At 37.2% G+C, this 13826-nt stretch overlaps 2 protein-coding genes across 2 annotated transcripts; both read right to left on the bottom strand.

Annotated features, from left to right (window-relative positions):
- Positions 1-5559: 5559 nt before the first annotated feature.
- On the bottom strand, positions 5560-7313 carry LOC136068930 (histone H3.3). The gene is made up of 5 exons (XM_065776796.1): positions 7235-7313; positions 6594-6665; positions 6412-6488; positions 6227-6317; positions 5560-6134 (listed from the first exon to the last, which is right to left on the bottom strand). Exons 2-5 carry the CDS (start codon positions 6663-6665, stop codon positions 5964-5966), a joined length of 411 nt encoding a protein of 136 aa, XP_065632868.1. The 5' UTR covers positions 7235-7313; the 3' UTR covers positions 5560-5963.
- A 1828-nt stretch (positions 7314-9141) lies between these two features.
- On the bottom strand, positions 9142-10951 carry LOC111997476 (histone H3.3). Its single transcript, XM_024029575.2, has 5 exons — positions 10817-10951; positions 10176-10247; positions 9993-10069; positions 9808-9898; positions 9142-9715 (listed from the first exon to the last, which is right to left on the bottom strand). The coding sequence occupies exons 2-5, from the start codon at positions 10245-10247 to the stop codon at positions 9545-9547; spliced, it is 411 nt and encodes a 136-aa protein (XP_023885343.1). The 5' UTR covers positions 10817-10951; the 3' UTR covers positions 9142-9544.
- Between the last annotated feature and the right edge of the window lie 2875 nt (positions 10952-13826).

Genomic DNA, 13826 nt, shown 5'->3' with positions numbered 1-13826 from the left:
AAAAAAAAAAAAAAAAAAAGGCAAGAAGAATGAGTTAACAGAGGGAACGTAGAGAGAGAAAATCTAAAGAAGAAGAAGAAGAAGAAGAAGAGTGGGTCCGTGAGAGGAGGGAGATGAAACACAAGAAAAAGTCAAATAACAACGTGGCATGTTTTCATTAGCTGGTGTAAAAGCAGTGTTTTACGCCAGCTCCAGACCGAATTTATACTCTTAATAATAAGGCATTCCAAAGATCCAACCAATAATGTTCTTTAAGATGCAGTATTGTTTTTCTGTCTTTTTTAGCATGGTACCAGAAAGAGATCCACTAACATCATGTCACAAATATATCAATACACTCTCAAGATTGTTTCTATATTATATTAACACTTCTACAAAGCCAAACATAGACTAGATTATCTTGACAAAACGTGTTTTGAAAAAAAATAAAAAATAAAAAAAATAAACGAATCTTTTCTTAAAAGTTAAAACTATCTGTATGATTTTCCATATAACCTTACTTAGAGCATTCGCATCAGCTCATGTAAAATTTGTGTCTATTTTACACATAAAACCCTACTTTTTCTATTTTACACGTACACTTTTACAATACATCCACATTAGTTCATCTATTCTATCCCCTCTTCTATTTAAATAATCAATTTTTTCAATTATTTTATTATATTTTCCACTTACCTTTTTTATACGCGCTCTGTCTCTCTCTCTCTTTCTCTCTTTCCATTTTTTCTAATTCTATTTCTCTCTATGTCTCCCTCTCATATCTCTCACGGTCTCCCTCTCGGTCTGCCTCTCATATCTCTCCGGTCTCTCTCACGGTCTCCCTCTCGGTCTCCCTCTCTATAGCCATCTCCGATCCGGCGATCCAAATCACAAGCGATCCACGAGAGATCCAGATCCTCTCTTCATCGGCGATCCCTCTCATATCTGGTCTCCCTCTCTATAGCCATCTCCGATCCGGCGATCCAGATCACAAGCGATCCACAAGAGATCCAGATCCTCTCTTCATCGGCGATCCCTCTCATATCCGGTCTCCCTCGCGCTTCACCGGCGATCCAGATCCTCTCTTCGTCGGCGATCCACGAGCTCAAGCAAGACCCACGAGCTCTGGCGATCCAGATCCTCTCTTCATCGGCCGCTCCACGCTTCACCGGCCGACCCACGAGCTCCGGCAACCCAGATCGCTCCGATAAGCACCGATATCTCTATCCGTTTGGGTTTGTTTGTGTGTGGGTGTGTTTGTGTGTGGGTTTGTTTGGGTTAATTTTTAGTTGATTCTGGCTGTTTGGGTTTGTATGTGTGTTTGTGTGTGGGTTTGATTGGGATCATTTTCGGTTGATTCTGGCGCGCTGGAAGTTGGGGAAGAGAGGTGGGAGATGAGCGTCAGTTGAGGAGGGAGAAAAAATTATTAAAAAATTAAATACACGAGCTACAGTGCCCGTGTAAATATACACGGGTACTGTAGCTCGGTGATAAATTTCCACAATTTTACATGAATTTAAAAAGATTGATGTGGAGTGTTTTTTGGTTCAAAATGTGTAAAAGTGAGCAAAATGTGTATTTTACACATATATACCAGAGCTGATGCGAATGCTCTTAGCTACTGAAAATTGATTTAATTCCACATTTGAATTGGTTTGTTTGGGTTAATTTTTAGTTGATTCTGGCTGTTTGGGTTTGTATGTGTGTTTGTGTGTGGGTTTGATTGGGATCATTTTCGGTTGATTCTGGCGCGCTGGAAGTTGGGGAAGAGAGGTGGGAGATGAGCGTCAGTTGAGGAGGGAGAAAAAATTATTAAAAAATTAAATACACGAGCTACAGTGCCCGTGTAAATATACACGGGTACTGTAGCTCGGTGATAAATTTCCACAATTTTACATGAATTTAAAAAGATTGATGTGGAGTGTTTTTTGGTTCAAAATGTGTAAAAGTGAGCAAAATGTGTATTTTACACATATATACCAGAGCTGATGCGAATGCTCTTAGCTACTGAAAATTGATTTAATTCCACATTTGAATGACACAGCAGGCTACTAGAAGAGAACCCCAGACACCTGATTCTGCTTCATATGGCCTTCACCAGCTGACCTGCCCGACTCAATATAAATCAACCAGGCAAGGCAAGGCAAGCATAATACCATATCCATTGACCATATGTAGTCAAACAAATTCATGCTCACATTCACCTTGACATTTGGTTCAAAACTTAGAGCCTTTCTCATAGAGGCCATGCTGTGCAAATGCAAAGTAATGGTGTTGGAGGAAACAAGGTCAGGACTGTGAATTTGACTAAAAGCTAACTCAGAAGAATCAAGCATTCACCACATTTTCTGTACATGGCACTCAAATCATTACATGCAGAGGCATTTAGTTTAATTCAAAACCATTTTTGATAAGAAGAACAAGAATTTGTCTTCCTTATTTGAGGGATGCAAGAGTAGAACATGCAGTAAAAACTGAAGCAAACCCATCAGTCTAATAAAGAAAAATGACAAGGTAATCACAACAACCACACACGAGTCTACCATAGCAATAGCAGGGAATTCGAAGACACCATTCCTCACAGGCACCAAACTGAAACAACCTCGTCAACTACGCTTCAAGACACCCGTGTTGCCAAATACAGTATGTCTTTTGTTGGCATTTAACCAAACAATTGGCGGGTTAATTCAACCTTGCAAGCGTATACATCATTGGTTGAGAGTAGTTTTAACAGTTTAACGAGTGGAGGGAGGACGTGGCACGGTAAGTGGGCTTTAGGTTTAGGCCCCCTATACAGCGGGAATTGGATGAGGACGAGTGGGAGTTCTTCAGGTTCAGGATAGGAATTTGAATTTTCAGCATGCTGTCAGGGATACGGTTGGGAAAGCAGGGGACAAGCATAAGTGGGAACTTCCAAGTTGGAACTCGGAAAAAGATGAATGAAGAAGAAAAATGCTATAATAAAGAACTTACTTTTACAAATTTGTAAAGCCACATTACCGTATGCTAATCAACAATATTTTAGGCTTTCTATTTTTTGTAAAGAGGCATTGTTCATTTTAACAATTTTGGGAATTAAGTTTTAGGCATTATAAATTCTATTTAAATGAGCAATTAAAATTCTACAAGGATGGAGTGTAAAACATAAATTCTACAAGGATGGAGTGTAAAACTTATGTTTTACACAATCCAATAAGTGATTGCCACATCAGCATTTTACTTAAAATTTAATACATCCTACCACGCCTAATAACATCTCAATAAATTCTCAATTTAATTGGATTTATTTATGAGTATTAGAATTGATTAAGTGTGATTATATTTATTCTTAAATATATGATAAGATGATGTAGTATGTTGGGATTAGAGAGATAAAATATGAGTTTTACACCACGTCCTTATAGAATTTAATCTCTTTAGGTAAATGCCATGAGTCGATAGCTCAATTAGATGAGCTCAATCTCGTTGTTATGAATTTTGAGTGGATTAGGTTTGAATTGAGTTTGTTTTGAGCACATAACAAATGGGTTAGGATTACCACTTAGTAATTTTTTAAATTAAACATAGCTCTCATACTCTAAAAAAATATACCACCTTAACACTCATTAGTTTATAGATAGTTAAGACATTTTACCAATTAAACTAAGTAGAACTTACCACTTAACAAACAGACCAATGGTATATTGTTATGGGTTAGTAATTTTTTTAATTAAAACACAGTTGTCATGTCATAAAAAATATATATATATATATATATAAAAACTCAATAGCTACACACCCAAAAAAAAAATAATCAATATAAACTCAACAAATGTATCAATGTGTTAGGAACTTTACTTGTTGCTGATGATGGCATGAAGAATGTGGGTGCTTGGGCATCATTGGGCCAGCCACTTGGCTTCATGTTTTCTCAACACACTCATGGCTTCTCATGCCAAATTAATAACGCTCCTAAGGGCTCTTTGAGGGGGACATGCCCAGTCTCCCTACTCGAGTTGGATAGATGAGTAGGATAAAGGGGTAGCATGTGGAGGCACCTTGCTTCCACATGATGCCCCAAGGCCATGGCAGAGGAATGCTGCGGTGGGCAAAGTTGGTTTTAATGACGGGCAGCAGCAGGTGGTGTTGACCCTATATGGTGGTGCATGGCATGGATGGCTTGAGTGCAAGGTAGGACTGGGCTGTTATGATGATTAAATGGTATGCGCAAGGCATTAGGCTGGTGGATGCTAGCTAATGCATGGACAAATGCTAGTGGACTGATGGCAATTACTTGGTGTGCTGCATGTGGACATGCTGTGTGGGTTGTATTGCTAATGGAGGAAAACTTGGGCATGGACCAAGCCTCTCAAAATGTGGGAAGCATGCTGTGTGGACTGCTGTGTGATAGGTAGAAGCTCCATAATCTACTGAGACGGGTTGTGAATGTGCTGATGTGAAGGAGCAGTTATTGAGAAGCTACCAAGCAGTTTCTAACTTTCCTGATGATTAAGCCTACTATGTAGGAATTAAAAACGTGGAGAGCAGACCAAAACAACATCAGTTGAAGGTGCCCTAAGTGAAACCACAAGTGGCAGAATGTCCAAAACCTAGGCAATTACTAGGCAATAACTACCATAGCAGTTATTTCTGTATATATGACCCTAAGGCTACTGGAGGTGTCAACAGCAATGTACTTACCTTAGAAAAAAAATTTGTATTTCTCCAAGCCTGTAAAAGAGTTTCCTTTGTACTTAAGATTGAATAATAAGAGTTTCCTTTGTACTTAAGATTGAATAATAAAAGTTAGAAGTGAGTTCTCTGTAAACATAGTATGTGCTGTGTGTGTCCCCATATAATCACAAGCAGAAAATTAAGTGAAAATTTTGACCCTACGACACAATGTTTTAACTCAAGGGACGGCACATTTGTTAACATAAAGGCAGGCCCAAGCCTACACAAATTCGGCCAGGCCGATGTCCACCACCTTACGCGTGTAAACGGTGAGTAATTTTTAGGGGTATTCCTTAAAACAGCAGTTACATTCAATCGGACAACCTCTGCAACAATTGCGCAGCCGCTTCTATCTATTCTTACACCCTCCATCTATCCGTCCACATCGTGTGACACCTCCACCCACGATCACGACCCATTACGAAGCCAGACAAAAAAGACTTCCGACTTGTTTTCCACCTTTAGAAGCGTGCTCGTCCACAAGCACAAAGCACAACCATCTTTAGAAGCGTGCAAAAATGGTTGATATACCACCTTACTGCTAGGCACATTTACGGTTAGATATGCATTGTCAAGAAGAGTACGATCACAATAATAATAATCCATAACACCTGCCCGAAACAGCAATACAGCCATTACTCACAAAGGCCATGCAGTAGACAAGACCACTAGTTGATTCCCAACACTGCTCGCAGATGAGTACAAAGTACAAACGGTAACGCTTGGGCCATCCAACAAAATAATAATGATAATAATCAACTATCTATGTACTCTCATCATTCGTTGCATAACAGAACATTGTCATCTTAATTTTCATCCACAAAATAAAAAAAATAAACAAATGAAACCGAAGCAAATACCAAATCATAAGAATTAACAAACTAAACTACGATTAGATGAAATATAAGTTTGTTCAGCAACACCATTAATGTGACCGCACACATCCACAAAAACAAAAAATAAAATTGACAGAACAACACCCCTTTAAGATTCCACCATTCCCATTAAACAAAACAACCCATGACAGCACACCACCAAACCCAGGCATTGATTAACATATAAAGGTCTATTCGCCTGTTAAACAATTCCATATATCCAACTAAAAAAACTCGAAAATACTTCTTCTAGACCCCTACCTAGCTGCTACCTAACAGATAACATTTCCAAAGACACCACCCTTTCCAAAAAAAACCCTTCATATTCAATTCGGTCCACCGTGCGCAGCCACAATTTCTTCCCCTCCACAATTTTTCATTCATATGACTTGAGCTTTAAGCACGCTCACCCCTGATCCTCCTAGCCAGCTGGATATCCTTGGGCATAATGGTAACACGCTTAGCATGGATGGCACACAGGTTAGTGTCCTCAAACAGACCTACAAGGTAAGCCTCAGCAGCCTCCTGAAGAGCCAACACAGCGTGACTCTGGAAACGCAGATCAGTCTGCAAAAACACAAAACAAAAAACGAAGTTAGAACCCAAAACCCAAGTAGCATATCAACACAAACGACAACACAACTAGATAAAGACATTACCTTGAAGTCCTGAGCAATTTCACGAACAAGCCTCTGGAAGGGCAGCTTCCTGATCAGGAGCTCAGTACTCTTCTGATACTTACGGATTTCACTGTGACATTTTGACAAACACATATTAGGCAAACAAAATATCTCAACAAACAAAGCAAATTTCTTATACATAAGAGATGAACTAAGAGACTCACCGAAGAGCAACAGTACCAGGGCGGTAACGATGGGGCTTCTTGACACCACCGGTGGTGGGTGCAGACTTACGGGCAGCCTGTGAATCCAAAAATATATTAAATAAATAACATTACAATTCGGATTACCAGTAGTCACAGAGAAAGAGCAAGAATGTTAATTTCAAAAGCAAACAATTACACACCTTGGTAGCGAGTTGCTTCCTGGGAGCCTTTCCTCCAGTGGACTTACGAGCAGTTTGCTTAGTACGGGCCATCTGTGCAATTCAAACCAAAAAAAAAAATTTCAAATTCAAAATCAAAACCACAATTTTGAATTGAATGTTGCCCCTCCATCTCTCTCTCTCCATTTGGTAGCCAAGAAAAAAGGGAAAGAAAGTTCCTATAAATTCCATGCGTTCTGAGTTCTCACAAAGCAATATAATATTTTCTTTGTTTCGGTCAGAATTTAGTCCTTACAAATCCCTAATTGAGTGAAATAGCCAAAGAAAACAGATCTACGAAACTTCTTCAGAATTTTCATGGCAAACAAACAGAATCTAAAAGCAAATCAGATCTCAAAAATTAAGCAAATCAAACAAGGATCCAACAAGATTAAAACCTCATAAACACCAACATATTAAAGAATCAACAAAAGCCCTAAAACTTTCAAAATCAAACTATTTCAAAACCCTAGAATTCAAATATAATAACCGCGAAACAAAAATAGAAACGTAAAAGAATCAGAACCTAAAGAACCTTGCCCTAAATTTCCCTTAAAATTAAACACAGAACTTAAAACCCTAAATTCAAAAATTGAAAACAAAAGAAATAAAATAATAATTACCTCTCTTAGCTTCCCTCTCTTTCTCTTCGGCTCTCTGCGTTTCGCTCTCTCTCTCTCTTTCTCTCTACGAAACAACTTATATATATATATATATATATAAACTCAATAGCTACACACCCAAAAAAAAATAATCAATATAAACTCAACAAATGTATCAATGTGTTAGGAACTTTACTTGTTGCTGATGATGGCATGAAGAATGTGGGTGCTTGGGCATCATTGGGCCAGCCACTTGGCTTCATGTTTTCTCAACACACTCATGGCTCCTCATGCCAAATTAATAACGCTCCTAAGGGCTCTTTGAGGGGGACATGCCCAGTCTCCCTACTCAAGTTGGATAGATGAGTAGGATAAAGGGGTAGCATGTGGAGGCACCTTGCTTCCACATGATGCCCCAAGGCCATGGCAGAGGAATGCTGCGGTGGGCAAAGTTGGTTTTAATGACGGGCAGCAGCAGGTGGTGTTGACCCTATATGGTAGTGCATGGCATGGATGGCTTGAGTGCAAGGTAGGACTGGGCTGTTATGATGATTAAATGGTATGCGCAAGGCATTAGGCTGGTGGATGCTAGCTAATGCATGGACAAATGCTAGTGGACTGATGGCAATTACTTGGTGTGCTGCATGTGGACATGTTGTGTGGGTTGTATTGCTAATGGGGGAAAACTTGGGCATGGACCAAGCCTCTCAAAATGTAGGAAGCATGCTGTGTGGACTGCTGTGTGATAGGCAAAAGCTCCATAATCTACTGAGACATGGGCTGTGAATGTGCTGATGTGAAGGAGCAGTTACTGAGAAGCTACCAAGCAGTTTCTAACTTTCCTGATGATCAAGCCTACTATGTAGGAATTAAAAACGTGGAGAGCAGACCAAAACAACATCAGTTGAAGGTGTTCTAAGTGAAACCACAAGTGGCAAAATGTCCAAAACCTAAGCAATTACTAGGCAATAACTGCCATAGCAGTTATTTCTGTATATATGACCCTAAGGCTACTGGAGGTGTCAACAGCAATGTACTTACCTTAGAAGAGTGTACTTACCTTAGAAAAAAATTTTGTATTTCTCCAAGCCTGTAAAAGAGTTTCCTTTGTACTTAAGATTGAATGATAAAAGTTAGAAGTGAGTTCTCTGTAAACATAGTGTGTGCTGTGTGTGTCCCTATATAATCACAAGCAGAAAATTAAGTGAAAATTTTGACCCTATGACACATTGTTTTTAACTCAAGGGACGGCACATTTGTTAACATAAAGGCAGGCCCAAGCCTACACAAATTCGGCCAGGCCGATGTCCACCACCTTACGCGTGTAAACGGTGAGTAATTTTTAGGGGTATTCCTTAAAACAGCAGTTACATTCAATCGGACAACCTATGCAACAATTGCGCCGCCGCTTCTATCTATTCTTACACCCTCCATCTATCTGTCCACATCGTGTGACACCTCCACCCACGATCACCACCCATTACGAAGCCAGACAAAAAAGACTTCGACTTGTTTTCCACCTTTAGAAGCGTGCTCGTCCACAAGCACAAAGCACAACCATCTTTAGAAGCGTGCAAAAATGGTTGATATACCACCTTACTGCTAGGCACATTTACGGTTAGATATGCATTGTCAAGAAGAGTACGATCACAATAATAATAATCCATAACACCTGCCCGAAACAGCAATACCGCCATTACTCACAAAGGCCATGCAGTAGATAAGACCACTAGTTGATTCCCAACACTGCTCGCAGATGAGTACAAAGTACAAACGGTAACGCTTGGGCCATCCAACAAAATAATAATGATAATAATCAACTATCTATGTACTCTCATCATTCGTTGCATAACAGAACATTGTCATCTTAATTTTCATCCACAAAATAAAAAAAATAAACAAATGAAACCGAAGCAAATACCAAATCATAAGAATTAACAAACTAAACTACGATTAGATGAAATATAAGTTTGTTCAACAACACCATTAATGTGACCGCACACATCCACAAAAACAAAAAATAAAATTGACAGAACAACACCCCTTTAAGATTCCACCATTCCCATTAAACAAAACAACCCATGACAGCACACCACCAAACCCAGGCATTGATTAACATATAAAGGTCTATTCGCCTGTTAAACAATTCCATATATCCAACTAAAAAAACTCGAAAATACTTCTTCTTCTAGACCTACCTAGCTGCTACCTAACAGATAACATTTCCAAAGACACCACCCTTCCCAAAAAAACCCTTCATATTCAATTCGGTCCACCGTGCGCAGCCACAATTTCTTCCCCTCCACAATTTTTCATTCATATGACTTGAGCTTAAGCACGCTCACCCCTGATCCTCCTAGCCAGCTGGATATCCTTGGGCATAATGGTAACACGCTTGGCATGGATGGCACACAGATTAGTGTCCTCAAACAGACCTACAAGGTAAGCCTCAGCAGCCTCCTGAAGAGCCAACACAGCGTGACTCTGGAAACGCAGATCAGTCTGCAAAAACACAAAACAAACTACGAAGTCAGAACCCATAACCAAAATAGCATATTAACACAAACAACACAACAACTAGATAAAGACATTACCTTGAAGTCCTGAGCAATTTCACGAACAAGCCTCTGGAAGGGCAGCTTCCTGATCAGGAGCTCAGTACTCTTCTGATACTTACGGATTTCACTGTGACATTTTGACAAACACATATTAGGCAAACAAAATATCACAACAAACAAAGCAAATTTCTTATACATAAGAGATGAACTAAGAGACTCACCGAAGAGCAACAGTACCAGGGCGGTAACGATGGGGCTTCTTGACACCACCGGTGGTGGGTGCAGACTTACGGGCAGCCTGTGAATCCAAAAAAAAAATTAAATAAATAACATTACAATTCGGATTACCAGTAGTCACAGAGAAAGAGCAAGAATGTTAATTTCAAAAGCAAACAATTACACACCTTGGTAGCGAGTTGCTTCCTGGGAGCCTTTCCTCCAGTGGACTTACGAGCAGTTTGCTTAGTACGGGCCATCTGTGCAATTCAAACCAAAAAAAAAAATTTCAAATTCAAAATCAAAACCACAATTTTGAATTGAATGTTGCCCCTCCATCTCTCTCTCTCCATTTGGTAGCCAAGAAAAAAGGGAAAGAAAGTTCCTATAAATTCCATGCGTTCTGAGTTCTCACAAAGCAATATAATATTTTCTTTGTTTCGGTCAGAATTTAGTCCTTACAAATCCCTAATTGAGTGAAATAGCCAAAGAAAACAGATCTACGAAACTTCATCAGAATTTTCATGGCAAACAAACAGAATCTAAAAGCAAATCAGATCTCAAAAATTAAGCAAATCAAACAAGGATCCAACAAGATTAAAACCTCATAAACACCAACATATTAAAGAATCAACAGAAGCCCTAAAACTTTCAAAATCAAACTATTTCAAAACCCTAGAATTCAAATATAATAACCGCGAAACAAAAATAGAAACGTAAAAGAATCAGAACCTAAAGAACCTTGCCCTAAATTTCCCTTAAAATTAAACACAGAACTTAAAACCCTAAATTCAAAAATTGAAAACAAAAGAAATAAAATAATAATTACCTCTCTTAGCTTCCCTCTCTTTCTCTTCGGCTCTCTGCGTTTCGCTCTCTCTCTCTCTTTCTCTCTACGAAACAACCAAAGATTTGAAATGTCAAGAGGTTGGGAAATATATATAGCGTGTGAGTTTATGATCGGACGGTTGGAATTTAGTATCCGTGTGTTTTCTCTGTTCAATATCGGACGGCAGATAGCACCACAAGTTGTGTTTTCTCGACCCGTTTGGACGGTGAGGATGCGGTTTTGGTGTGATGACGCGGATCGTGAGATGTTAATATTCGATTCCTATTGGTGGAAGCAACTTAAACTTTTTTATCAATTTGGTATTAGTTGCGGTTTAATTGGGAGTTTAATTAGGAAGGTTAATGCGTTTTTGATACGTGGTCCTACGTGGCTTACATTTTGCTAATTAGCCCTTTGATTGTTTAGAATTTTAGGAAGCACCTCCCGGCCCTGGGCTTGCTAGAAATTTTTAATTTTAAAAAATTATATTTTGCAATAACTTTTTGTTTTTTTTCAAGAATTTATTAAATTGGGAGGTGATGGATATTAGACGGTAGTCAATGGATGTCGATATTTATTAATCTCTCTCACGTGAAAATGGGAGATTGTTAAAAAGGAAAATTTTACCTCTTTTGTTACTCCTTGTGCGTAGGAGTTAGGATTCTCTTTCTTTTTTTTTGATAACCGGTCAGGAAGTTAGGATTCTCTTTGAAGCATTTACAAGGGGCCAGTCCAAAAGGATAAAATTAAATCCAAAAACCTAGTTTTTACTATTTTTATCTTGTATTTGAAAAAAGAAATAACCATATTTGTGATTTAATGGTTAATGTAATTGTCTTCCTATAAATTTTAAATTAAAAAAAAAAAAAAAAAAAAACAATGGTTAATGTAAATTTTTTTCTTATTCTATAAAAACCTTATTAAGTGTTTTAGTCAAATTTGCATCCTTAAATGGTAGATTTTCACATTTTAGAAAAAGTAACTTCTCAATACTTTTTCATAATCACACAATTTGCAAATTTCACGACCCAAATTTGAAAAACCAAAAAGTTTGGCAACAATCTATCCAAATAAATACACAACGTATTTTAATTGTATCTTCGTGTTTTTATTTTTTAATCAAATGCGATAATTTTATATTAGTTTTACCCTTTTATTAATTCAATTTTCACTTCCAATTGTATATGACTCTCTATATTTTCATTATTTTAATTATTATTCACAAACAAATCAAACGGTTAACATGTGCCACCCTTCTATTTTCAAGCTTGCCCAATACACTTAACCCCTTTGTCGGCTAGGATAACCTTTTCTATTTATTTGTTGAGATAGTAAGGTAATTAGGATAGCCTAGTCTTAGTTGAACTAATCGAATGGCCAATCAAATGCTCTTAAGCTTCCAATTTTGGCTAGCTACTTTAGAGTGGTTTTAAAAATATTAAAATAAAAAAATAAAAAACACTGCAACACGCAATTCTTTTCTCAATAAAGAAAAATGTTAAATTCATAATATTTTCTCAATAAATCTTATACCACAAACTATTTCTGGTGAGTAAAAAGGTAATGTCAATAGTGGGTCCATATTAAAATCAAAAATAAACTATTGCCTAAGATTTGTTTCTAAAATTATTGTGGGCGAAATATTACTTGTAAATATAATATGTTCAAGCAAGGATTTAATGAGAGAAGATTGGACAGAAATCAAAAGGTCTTTATACAAACCTAGAGCATTGAGATTGACACCTTGATAACCTATTGGCGGCTTGTGATGCACACATTACTTCAAATTTTAATGTAAAAGAAAAAAAATAAAAAAATAAATAAAAAACAAACAAACAAACAAACAAATATTATCAAAACTATCTTAAAACTATCTTAATAATTTGTGAGTCACTTGAAATTCTAAAATGGATAAAATTTGGCTCCAAACTTGTTTGAAAATATCTTTTCTAATCTGTTACGTTAAAAATTATAAATTATCTATGTATATTATTTAACAAGTTATATGACTTATGATTTCAATATTGTTTTAATGTTATTTTTTGTAGTTAGTCTTATGACACTTCTGGTCGTATAAGTAATTTTAAATGTGCAATTTTTTTGTAGAAAAACATGTAAACCTTAATTTATAATGAGTGAAAAATTATCACACTAAAAAAATAATATAAAATAAAAAAGTCTTACCACTAGCACATACGCGTATGATAAAGCTAATATAGTATATGATGTTATTATCACATGTCAAAATAGTTTAAGAAAAAAAAAATAGCAATTAAAAACAATAAAAAATATTGTCATAACTTTGCTTATCAAAAACATATGTGACTTTAAGTATAACCCCTTCTTTTCAGTAGGCTAGTAGCTTATTAGATAGTTGGGAGACTGGAGAATTTACCTTGGAAATTTCTGTTAGAAACATAGACGAAGGTCAGTTAAACTAAACGCTATCGACAGTTTAACCACCAATTTGATTGTCAATGTATCATGTCGAATAAGCCTACAGGTTTGACTTTCTATGCATAATGCCATGTTATGAGGTTTTTATTCGACCAACCAACTGAGCAGAGAGTGGGTTTTACTTTTGCCATGTATGAGTTACCTGGATTGGCCCGAATTTAAATTCGGCCCCCCACCAAGTTGACATTGCACAAAAACTCCGGAAATGGGCTTTGATCATATTTTCCTTCAACAACTATGAGGAAAATTTGTGCCGTGTATGGGACCTTCTTACCAAATATTCTTAAATCGAGTTTGTTTTGATTGTTTTTTCCCTGTAAAAATGCGTGTCGAAAGGTGTGTTGGTGCTCTTGCTCCAGTTTTGTTAGAAGTAACTGTATAAGAGTAATGCTAGGATCACAACTTTTGTCACAAATTGTCATATGAGCAAGTTGTGGTTCTTGCATTTTCCATCATATTATTATGTACTGCTAGTTGCATTTGACATTGATTGAAAAATACAACATTTTTTTTTACTATTTAACTTATATTTGTTACTATTCAGTTTTTTTTG

Source organism: Quercus suber, unplaced genomic scaffold (assembly GCF_002906115.3).
Source record: "Quercus suber isolate HL8 unplaced genomic scaffold, Cork oak 2.0 scaffold_9, whole genome shotgun sequence".
In the NCBI taxonomy this organism is placed as follows: domain Eukaryota; kingdom Viridiplantae; phylum Streptophyta; class Magnoliopsida; order Fagales; family Fagaceae; genus Quercus; species Quercus suber.
The sequence above is the reverse complement of the archived record's forward strand: the minus strand, read 5'-3'. Positions and strand labels throughout refer to the sequence as shown.